General features: G+C 59.0%; 1 protein-coding gene across 1 annotated transcript; it reads right to left on the bottom strand.

Annotated features, from left to right (window-relative positions):
• Window positions 1–1,508: 1,508 nt before the first annotated feature.
• Window positions 1,509–10,708, bottom strand: LOC115385999 (serine/arginine repetitive matrix protein 2). The gene is made up of 7 exons (XM_030088126.1): window positions 10,560–10,708; window positions 4,705–7,992; window positions 3,973–4,596; window positions 3,825–3,871; window positions 3,688–3,749; window positions 2,506–2,823; window positions 1,509–2,423 (listed from the first exon to the last, which is right to left on the bottom strand). Exons 2-7 carry the CDS (start codon window positions 7,813–7,815, stop codon window positions 2,407–2,409), a joined length of 4,179 nt encoding a protein of 1,392 aa, XP_029943986.1. The 5' UTR covers window positions 7,816–7,992; window positions 10,560–10,708; the 3' UTR covers window positions 1,509–2,406.
• Window positions 10,709–11,516: the final 808 nt, after the last annotated feature.

Raw genomic sequence — 11,516 nt, forward strand, 5'->3', positions numbered from 1 at the left:
ACCCGCAAGTGTTTCCCAGAGGCTTCAAACCTCCAGTACGAGCAGCATGCTCACATGAGGATCATCTTAGAGAGGAACTTTTCAAACCTGATGTTTCGTTTCTTGTTATTTCATTCCTGGCACATCTCTTTTTTGATTTTCCTGCGGCCCCCAGAGCCCCAGTGGATCTGAAGACGGCCCCAGACCAGAGCGAGAGACAGCGACTCGCCTCATGTCAAAGGTCAGCAGGTACTCAGCGACCGGCAGGGAAATCAGACGGTAGCTAAAGGCCCGGATTGAAGGAAAACTGACCAGAGAAACAAAGCCTCTGAAGACAAACACTGAAGACTCTTCAAGATCTGAAACCAAGCTACAAGATCCCAGAGGAGCCCAGAAAGAGAAAAGCTTTACGGCGTCAATCAGAGGGTTTGTAAAAACGATGTGACTGACGGTATAACTGACACTGGGCAACATGGTTCCTAACGGCCAACTTACTGCTGTAAGTAAAGAAAAAAAAACCTTTTTCCATTCAACGAGCAGCTGTTCGTGATGTACACTGAAGCTGTAACTTTGTGCCAAAATTAAGTTGAAACAGAAGTGTAATTCAAGAGGAAATGGGCTGATCGTGTGCTAATAGACCATCAATCGGCAGAGTGTGGTTCTTCGTGGAAAAGCTGGTTTCACGGCTCTTATTTTGGCGCTTCCAGTCTTTTCCCAGGTGGGGTACAGAGAGGCTCATGTCCGACGTGCAGCTCGACGAGAAAACCTCAACGTCGACTCCTTCGTGTAACGCCGACGAGGCGACTTTCCGGGAGCTCGTCCTGCTCAGCGGCTTGTGGCGACGACCTCTGTAAAGCCCTCCTCCAGCGCTGCCAACGGACCAGACAGCAAGGCACCGCTCTGCTGCCGAGCCGGTTCCACACCGCCGAGCTCGGACCTTCTGGCCGAAAGTTTCAGTGTAAAATGAGACCAAAGAGTGGTGAAGAAGGTAGAAAAGGTTTATTACTGAAAAGGCATCGAAACATTCCCTTTGAAACGGTAAACAAGTGGCCAGGTCTGCGGTACATTCTCGGCCTCCGCCCTGCAGCGTTGTGCTCAGACTCCGCCCAACATTTCAGCATTTTCAGAACTTAAAGACACAGAGAGAGGAGGATGGGACGCAGACGGCCGCCCAGCTCCCGGTCATGCAGGGAGCAGGGAGAACATGGAGCTAACTACGGACATGAAGGACGCCTGGACAGCGCCGCCAATAAATAATGAATAAAGCTCGGCTTCCTGTATTTACAGTGTGAACGCTGGAGGTTTTACACGGGGGGGTCGTCTGATAGCCCGTTTACTCTCAAATTTAGTTTAGAAAAACTAATAAAATATGTAAAAGAAAAGAAAAATGAGGAAAAGTGTAAAAGTGTTTTTCAAGTTTGTGTGTAAAGAAGCTGAAATCCCCCTTTGACCTCTGGAGTTCAGCTCATGGTCTCACAGCGTTTCGTCTTTTAGGACGTTTTAACGGAATGAGGAAAAGGAAGTGACCGTATTTAGGACCCTTTTTTTTTTTTTTTCAATAAATGACCTTTTAAAGTGTAAAACAACACATTGGATTCAAATGCAGAACTCTAAAAACGTGAAATGAAGTCAAACAGCTTGAAGCTTCCAGCTGAACCTCCAACACGACGTCGTCCTGATCAGCTGGGATTTAGGCTGGTGGGAAAAAACACGGCTTTAAAAGTGAGGAAACGTCCCGCAGGTTTGATCTCAGGAGGCAAACGGAACCCGTTTGACGCTAAAACTCCAGAAACACATCGGCCACATTTGGACTTTTTCTCATTTCAGGAGAATTTAAACCTTAAATCTGAATAATGGGGTCATGTGATTGACCCTCTGACCTCCAGCAGCGTCCCTCCGGTTGTCCCCGTCCTGCCACTAGGCGGCGCTGCCGCTTCACGTCAGTAAAGGAGCCGCCTGCTGAGAGGGAGGAGCTTCCAGCGTTTCTCTTCATTGTGCTGCTTTACGTTTGTGTGGAAAAGCTTCAGCAGCAAAGACTGAAGTTTGTCTTGTGGAGATTTTGAGGTTTTGAAAGAGCAGCTCTGCTGCGTGAAATGCAGCGAGCGATGACCTCTGACCTCTGCCCTAATGACCCCCTGCTTCCTGCTGTCACAAAATTAAAGCTGAGAAAGGAAAGAGAAACTGTCTTTTTTTTTTCAGTCCTCTGCTGAGGAGGAACAGTGACGGTCTCTGCAGCCTGGAGGTGTCCGGCGGCGTCCGTGAACCGCCGTCCCGCCGCCGTGAACCGCCGCCATGAACCGCGGTGAACCGCCGCCATGAACCGCGGTGAACCGCCGCCCCGCCGCCTTGGCAGGAGGAAATGAGGTAAAGCTTTAGTCCGGACCGCCGGCGGACGGCGAGGCTCCTCCTCAGTCGAGCGGCCGCCGCTCAGTTCCTCTGGCTGTCTGTAAAAGACGTGAAGAAGAGGAGGAGAGGTGAGCTCTTCCTCTTCACACCTCCGCCCCCCCCTCCCCCCTCCCCCCTCACCTGCCAGCGCCCCCCCGTGCTGCTGCAGCTGGCTGGTGAAGAAGCGCTCCCTGCGGGACACCTGCTCGTCCCAGGCCTCCAGGATGCGGCGGCGGTGGGCGGGGTCCAGGCCGAGGGTGTGGGGGTGGGCCTCGTCGATGTGGGCCCGGACCCCCTCCAGGCCGTGGGAGTACTGCAGCTCGCCGCACACCATGCACACCAGCAGCTGGTTGAGCGGGTCGTGGTCCATGAGGTAGCGGCTCCGCCACACGCCGTCCGACACGGGGGCCTCGTCCCCGCCGGCGCCGTCCAGCTCCGAGAACAGGACGTCCGGCTCGTCTGTGGGGGGGGGGGGGAGACCAGTTAACCAGAGGTCATCCTGAGGTCATCAAAAAACTGACAGAAAAACTTAGTGGAACATTAGCGTCTGTTAGCTAGCAGATCGGATTCAACCGCTCACTCCATCTGTCCTCGTCCCCCCAGGCTCTGTCCTCGACCCCCCCAGGCTCTGTCCTCGACCCCCCCCGGCTCTGTCCTCGACCCCCCCGGCTCTGTCCTCGTCCCCCCCAGGCTCTGTCCTCGAACCCCCCGGCTCTGTCCTCGTCTCCCCCGGCTCTGTCCTCGTCCCCCCCAGGCTCTGTCCTCGACCCCCCCCGGCTCTGTCCTCGTCTCCCCCGGCTCTGTCCTCGTCCCCCCCAGGCTCTGTCCTCGTCTCCCCCGGCTCTGTCCTCGTCCCCCCCAGGCTCTGTCCTCGACCCCCCCGGCTCTGTCCTCGGTTCTTCACACAGACCCTGAGACTGACTGTATTCCATCAATACAGCGCCAACTAGTGGCCGGACAAAGACACTGCAGAGGACTGGACGGAGGCCCGGTCCAGCAGGACGTCTGAAGAGCCTGGTCCACTGACCTCCGACACAGAGAGACTGTCCAGCGTCTCCTGAGACACTGCTGAGTGCTTCACATGTCTGTCAGAGAGACAGCTGTCTCACAGGCTGTTGGAGGACACCAGAGGACACGTCTCGCGTCTGTCCTCCAGCGTCTGTCACAGACCGTCCTGCACGGCGTGACCCGGAGCCCCAGCCCTCTGGGACCGCCTCGTGCCCTCCAGTCACTCGCTACTTGGATTTGGAACATCCGGCTGTGCTCCCGACGACCCGCTGCGGTTGGAGCGTTTCCACGGTAACCCGGTATCAAGGCCCTCACCTCCCGCCGGCACCGGGTAGTCCGTGTACGAGAATCCTCCCGGGCCGCCGTCCATCGCCACGCTGTGGAAGACAGACTGGGTGAGCGGCCTGCGCGGCGCCGGCGGCAGCGTGAATGGAAGGCAGAGTGTTTCTCACCTCATGATTCGCTGGGGGTCCTCAGACTCCGCCCACTGCTCGCAGTCCTGCAGCGGAGGGAACCACCAGAGCCGTCATTCTGTCAGGCTGACCCGAGTCGCCACCGGGCGGAGGTGTGTGTGTGTGTGTGTGTGTGTGCGGCTCTCACCTGTGGGTGGGGGTCCTCGGCGGGCAGCAGGACGGGCCGGCTGCTGCTGCTGGACGCCATCTTTGGGGGGCTGTCCTTCTGCTGACTGGCCTTCCTGGCTCTCTGCTCCTTCTTCTTGATCCTCCAGTACTCCCTCTTCCTGCGGAGGAAGTCCTCCTGGGACTCGCCCGGGACGGGCTTCGGGGGGGCCAAGGTGCTCGCGGGTGGCGGCCTGGCGGGGGGGGAGGGCAGCGTGTGGGCGGGGCTTTGCGGCTGGGGGCTGGGGATCCTGATGGGGCTGAGGACGGCGGGTGGGCTCGGTCCCGGGGGTTCGATGGGCTGCAGGTTGATGCTGGACAGCGGGTTGTCCGGGGGCTTCAGGGTGGGCGGGGACGGCGCCGCGTCCGCGCCCTCACACGTCCACTCCGGCGGACACGTCCACTCTTTGACCGGCGAAAGCTGGAGAGCCGCAGAGTTCCCGTCGGTGCCGGGGGACGGCAGCTGGAGGAGGGAGTCGGGGGACCGCGGGGCTGGGACGGCGGGCCGAGACACCAGCAGGACGGCCGGGATGCTGCCGGCGGCGGCGGCGGCGAGAGGAGGAGGAGCCACCGGCTGTTTGGGCATGATGGTGACGAGGCCCGGAGTCTGAAACACAACAGAGGAGTGCCCATCCCTGTTCTGTACATATACAATACTGCTGTCTTTCTGTGTGTGTGTGTGTGTGTGTGTGTGTGTGTGTGTGTACCCTCTCACCCTGGTGTTTCTGGGACGTGTCCGCTGGCTGGACTCCCTGCTGCGGTCCTTCTGGTGGGCCTTGAGCCGGGCTCTCTGCTGCCTCTTCATCAGCTTCCAGTACTCCCTCTTCCTCTGCAGGCTGCTCTGCGCCGGCGGCGGCGGCGGACCGCCGTCCGGCGGGCGCCGCTGCGGCTCGTCCTGCCGCCGGTCCGGGGACGCAGCCGGGACGCCGTGGAGCCCCGGTGTTTCTGGAGAGTTCTCGAGGTGAAGGTGTGGAGAGGACGGCCCGTCGGGGGTCAGGATGAAGCTGGAGGGGGTCTGGGATGAGCTCTCGCAGGTGGGAGGAAGCGGTGGAGACGTCTCGCCGATGAAAAACGACTGGTCGAGCTGAGGGCTGATTGGCTCTTGCGCCACGTCCCCGTCCACGTCCCCGTCCTCTGGCTGCCAGTCCCTCATCTGCAGAGTCAGGTCCGCGGTGACGGGGGACATGTCGTCGCTGTCCAGGAACAGCTGAGGTAAATGTGGCTTGATGTCCTCGTCCGAGGCCTCGTCGCTCGCCTCCACCTTGATGTCCGTCTGACTGCCGTCGGTCACGGTGCTGAGCGACTCCTCCAGGAGCTTCTTCATGGAGGCCACGGCCAGCAGCGTGGTGGCCTGGCTGTCCGCAGTCAGAGCGGGGTCCAGCTCCGGCGGCGGCGGCGACGGCGGGGGGGGTTTGACATCTGGACAGACGGCGGGGTCTGGCTGGGAGCTGAGGTCCGGCGCCGGCAGAGACCGGCCCTCCTGCTTCACCTCGGGCGTCACCGACGCGCCGTCGGGGGGAAGAGGCTGTGCGCTCGCTGGGCAGCTGACGGGACACAGAGGCACGGGAGGGACTGGTGCTTGCTTCTGAGCCTTGATCCTCTGCAGGGCACTGAAGGCCCTGGACTGGAAGACACCTTGCTTGAGACAGAAAGCACGAGCCGCTCGCTGCTCGCGTTTCTTCATCCTCCAGTACTCCCTCTTCTTAGCCATCTTCACCTCCTCCGTCAGCCCCGGATCCAGAGACAGGCCCGGCAGCGAGGGCGCGCTGCACGACACGGCCATCTTCATGACGCAGCCGCCGAGCGCCGGGCCCGCCGCCGGGCCCGCCGCCGGCCCGGGGGAAAGCGAGTCCTGGGCCGTGTGAGGGTGGCTGAGCGTGAGCTGGCCGGCGCTCTGCACCGCTAACGGCTGTGGGTCTGGGAGAGTTGTGCTTTCCAGATGAGCATGTGGTCTGATGGACAGTAACGACGGAGGCTTGTTGGCCGACTGTCCAGCGAGAGGAAACGAGACTTTCACCTGAGGAGGGCCGAGTGAAGACGGAGGGGGCTTTACCCGGACCGGACCGACGCCTCTGTGTTTAGCAGTCGGCTGATTCTTCGGAACCACGCGGCATACTTCCTCACTTTTGTTGGTGGCAGAGACGTAGTTTGCGGGATTCTGGGGTATGTTGACCGTCAGAGTCCCGTCTTCCTTGATGAACCCTCCGATAGTCTCGGAGGCGTGGGTGAGGGCGCCCCCTACTGAGCGGGCGGGCGCTCTGGCCTTCCGCATCTCCTCCAGTATATGCTGGTAACGTTTCACTCTCCGCATCAGGGAGTCTTTCTCTTTCAGTCGGGCCTTCACCTCCACCGACAGCTTCGCTCGCTGCTCACGCTTCTTCAGCCGCCAGTACTCTCGCCGTTTGGCTATGATCTGCTCAGGTGTGTCGTTGGGGTCAATTCTGGGCATACCTCTGGGACCGAACACCGAAGACACAAAGGGGGACTTACATCTGAGGTTCCTCAGATGCATGAAGGTCTTCTGGGCGTCGATGAATCTTTGCCTGGGCGTTTTACACCGGGCCATCCCGCGGGTAACGCTATTAAGATACACATGGTTTTGAGGCTTTCGCAGAGAATCGAGCCGCCTCCTGACCAACGCGCCATCAACTGGGATCGACTGCATGATGTGATTCCCGTGGGGTGACTTCGCCGGGTCCCTCTGCAGGTTCCCGACAGCTACAGCCGCTGCTCCACTTTGCAGTTCATCTCGCTCCTGTTTGACAGACGAGCACGCCACTGGGCCGGCCCGGCGTCTCTGGATCGGCCCTCTCAGACCTGGCTGACACGGATGAAGAACCATTCTGCCTCTGGAACCCGGTGCAGTCTCCTCGTGAAGTGCCGCCTCCGCACCCCGCTCCCTCTCTCGGTTTTTGGGCAGCCGGGCCGCCAGCTTTGCCCTCTGCTCTCGCTTTTTGATGCGCCAGATCTCCCGCCGTTTGGCCGCTTTCTCCTCCTCGGACTCCAGGGACGGGTGTGCGTTGCCTTTAGCCCTCTGTGCGACGACCAAGGCACTCGTTCCGGCTTGAGGGGGTGGGCTCACGGTGGTGCCCTCTGTTTTGATAGAACCCGGGCCACATGGAGAAGACACCGGAGCGATGCCGGCGGTTACCCTGGTGGGTGAGCCTCTGGGCTGAGCGGGCGGCGTGGTTTGTGCCTTATCTTGGGGTTTGGGCACGAATGCGCCCTGCATAGACACAAATGGCTGAGGCGCTGCTGTAGTGGAGCTGCCATTGAGGGTTGGGGTGGCTCTGACAGGAGGCACTGAGGAACTGGTGTTCGGCTGGGATCCACTGGATGCGGCTGAGGTGACGGCCATGCGCAAAGCACCCCGGACAGCCGGGTGCTTCAGGGCGGCTGTGTTGCCCCCAGCAGGCTTGGCGGAGACGGGGTGAGAAGCTGGTAGCGGCGGCAATACCTCGCCAAGCTCAGCCGCCTGAAGCCACTTGCCGTCCTGGCTTTCATTGTCTTTGAACAAAATGCCCACCTCAGTATTTTGACTATGTGGTGCACAACTGAACGAATCATTACCCTTCAGAGGAGAGCACGAAACAGAAATAGCGTCTGACAAACAGGAATTTGCCCCCGCCGGGGCATTTAGGCGTGGAGGCGTTTCGCCCTGGCTGGCGTGCGCTGGCTTCCCTCTGCGCTCCGACAGCCGGGCCCTCTGCTCTCGCTTCTTGTTCCTCCAGTACTCCCTCTTCTGAGCCAGCGTGGCGTCGTCGTACTCCGAGGCCGGTCGATAGCGGTGGGCTGCCGCGCCACCTTTACCTTTTGCGGTTGGCATGCTACGGCCAGCCTGGACGGCCTAGCAGTTCTCATTCAGCGGTAATCTCCTGCCTGGCGACGCCGGGTGGGTCGAGCCCATCAGTCCAGACGACTCGGGATCGAAGACTCGGTGGTTCCCCTCTGCGTGGTGCTGCCGAGCAGCTGCCGTCAGCCATCACAGCCGCATGGAGGCGTCCTGAGAACAGAAAACCCAGTCAGAGGGAACCGGAACAGTCAGCAAAAGCCATCCGAAAGTGCATCGTTCCCTCAGTCCGCTCTGTCGACTGGAACTCTAGGTCATGTGACTTCAGTTTGCACCTCACTGGGATAATAAGGACGTGAGGAAAGCTGTTGTTGACGAAAGCAACGCCAATTATGTTGGGATTAGGGTTAGGAGGTCAGTAGTGACCACTGAGGAAACGAACTGTGCAAGTGGTCATGTGACGAGCCCCGCCAGCTCCTCCTCAAACGGTTCAGACTGACAGCGTTAAAACGTCCATTCCTATAAACAGAAGTGTGTGTTGAAGCTCATTAGTTAGAACAGTGTGTATTGACAGTAATTTCAGGTTATTTTAACTTTACTTGGGACATTTGTGTTTATACACACACACACACACACACCAATTGTGATATTCCAATTATTTTTTTCATTGATCTGTTTCACGCACTCTCAAAACTATCACCACACCTCCATAAATCCACTCACACACACCAGAACCCTCCACAGGCTGTGAAACGTCATCCTGCTGCGTCGAACCGAATCCCCGCGGAGGTTCGTTGGTCTACATGGAGGCAGATCAGTCCCATCAAACCCTCCTCATCATGTAAACACTCCAGTCGGATCAGATTGATCCTGCTGGTGTCCAGATCAGAGTCCAGTCAAACACAGCCCTGTCCACACGTCCGTTAGCTAATCTACCACACCACACCACACACACACACACACACACACACACACACACACACACACACACACACACACACACACACACACACGGAAAAACAGCTGAATCAGTCGATTCAGGACTCAACAGCACCAAAACAACAAAAACCTGCATGCTCATCTCTTCCTGATCAGACAGCAAGTATGGAGAATGTTAAGAGTGTCATGCAAAGCATGATGGGAAATGACACTGTCAGTGGACAGCTGTGGTGGGACGACTGGAACCCCCATGTGTAGAACCTGGGCCTGTGGCCCCCCTCCACACGAGAACCCAGACATGTCGTCCCCCCCCCCCCCATGCAGACGCCCGGCTGTGGGTCTCTGCATCCACAGGTCACACAGGAGCCTTCAGCCTGGAGCCCTGAACCCCCTGAACCCTGCAGCCTGGAGCCCTGAACCCTGCAGCCTGGAGCCCTGAACCCCCTGAACCCCGCAGCCTGGAGCCCTGAACCCTGCAGCCTGGAGCCCTGAACCCTGCAGCCTGGAGCCCTGAACCCCCTGAACCCTGCAGCCTGGAGCCCTGAACCCTGCAGCCTGGAGCCCTGAACCCCGCAGCCTGGAGCCCTGAACCCTGCAGCCTGGAGCCCTAAACCCCCTGAACCCCGCAGCCTGGAGCCCTGAACCCCGCAGCCTGGAACCCTGAACCCCCTGAACCCTGCAGCCTGGAGCCCTGAACCCCGCAGCCTGGAGCCCTGAACCCCCTGAACCCCGCAGCCCGGAGCCCTGAACCCCCTGAACCCTGCAGCCTGGAGCCCTGAACCCCCTGAACCCTGCAGCCTGGAGCCCTGAACCCCGCAGCCTGGAGCCCTGAACCCTGCAGCCTGGAGCCCTACACCCCCCTGAACCCCGCAGCCTGGAGCCCTAAACCCCCTGAACCCCGCAGCCTGGAGCCCTGAACCCCGCAGCCTGGAACCCTGAACCCCCTGAACCCTGCAGCCTGGAGCCCTGAACCCCGCAGCCTGGAGCCCTGAACCCCCTGAACCCCGCAGCCTGGAACCCTGAACCCCGCAGCCTGGAGCCCTGAACCCCGCAGCCTGGAGCCCTGAACCCTGCAGCCTGGAGCCCTAAACCCCCTGAACCCCGCAGCCTGGAGCCCTAAACCCCCTGAACCCTGCAGCCTGGAACCCTGAAACCCCTGAACCCCGCAGCCTGGAGCCCTGAACCCCGCAGCCTGGAGCCCTGAACCCCCCTGAACCCCGCAACCTGGATCCCTGAACCCCGCAGCCTGGAGCCCTGAACCCCGCAGCCTGGAGCCCTGAACCCCCCTGAACCCCGCAACCTGGATCCCTGAACCCCGCAGCCTGGAGCCCTGAACCCCGCAGCCTGGAGCCCTGAATCCAGGCTGCAGGCTGCAGACCCAGGGCTCCGGGCTGCGGGTTCAGGGCTCCAGGCTGCGGGGTTCAGGGCTCCAGGCTGCGGGGTTCAGGGATCCAGGTTGCGGGGTTCAGGGCTGCAGGTGAGCTATCAGGGAGAACTCAAGGCTTCAGGGGAAGGACGCAGCCTCCGCACGCGCTGCAGAGAGCAGGAAGAGACAGAGGACGCTGTCCCTTTAAAGCTGTCCCCCTCCATCACTGTCGAGCGCCATGTTTCCCTTTCTTCTCCGAGCCCAGCGGCCAGGGCCGCCGAGCCGGCGGCGGGGCGGACAGGCGGCCCGGGCGGCGGCGGCGGCGGCGGCCGGGGCTCGGTGTCTCCCGGAGCGGCGCCGTACACCGGATCCGGCCCCGCCGTCCCCCCGGCCGGACGGCCCGCCCGCTCCCGCCCGCCGCCGGCCCGGAGGACCGCCGAGCCGCGCAGAGCACCAACACACTCAGCACACCTACCGTCGAGGCTGCAGGCGGCTTCCCGGAGCCGGGACAGGCCGGGATCAGACACGGAGCCCGGACACGGTGCCCGGACACTCCGCTGCGGCCGCTTCCTCTCACACACACTCACACACAACACACACACAGCCAGCTCCCCGCTCCCAGGCTGCCGTGACAACGCTCCAAGTACCAGGATGTGGGTCCTGTGTGTGTGTGTGTGTGTGTGTGTGTGTGTGTGTGTGTGTGTGTGTGTGTGTGTGTGTGTGTGTGTGTGTGTGTGTGTGTGTGTGTGTGTGTGTGTGTGTGTGTGTGTGTGTGTTGTGGGGACCTCCAGATCACATTGACTCAAACAATCAGCACAAAACATTAATTCACGCTTTTTATTTTAAAAATAATTTATATTTATAATTTCAATCAAACATATATGTTAAAATTCTTTCTTTGTGAGATTATTGATTGTTTGGATGTTTCACATTTACAGCTTCACTACCGTAAATTCTGTCATATATGTTCCTACAGGAGGGACGAAAACAATAAAAAGGACTATACATTTATATATAAAACACTGCTTCACCATATATATAAAATTTAATTCTTGTCATTATTATTTCATTATTATTAAAAGTAATATGTATTTGTCCAGGTGGATTGTTCCAGAACCTTCTGTGAATTCGTTCTTCAGCCCTCTTCAGTGTTCTTCTGTTTGTACTTCCTACCGTATTTGCTGTAGTAAACTGCTCCAGGTTTTTCTGGAGGCTTTGCTGTAGCAGCTTTCTGCGGTCTCACAGCGACATCTAGTGGTAGAACATGGTATGTGCCCATTGGTTCTGATGTATTTGGATGGTACTCTTTGACCATGTGGGATGAAATATTTTGGCCTTTTCAATCAATACTCTTTTTAAAAAAACAAGTTAACAATTCACTGTTTTTGCTGCACTGTTGTCTTTTGTATGTAAAATTCAATCGTTTTGAATT

This window comes from Salarias fasciatus, chromosome 3, assembly GCF_902148845.1.
Source record: "Salarias fasciatus chromosome 3, fSalaFa1.1, whole genome shotgun sequence".
Classification (NCBI taxonomy): domain Eukaryota; kingdom Metazoa; phylum Chordata; class Actinopteri; order Blenniiformes; family Blenniidae; genus Salarias; species Salarias fasciatus.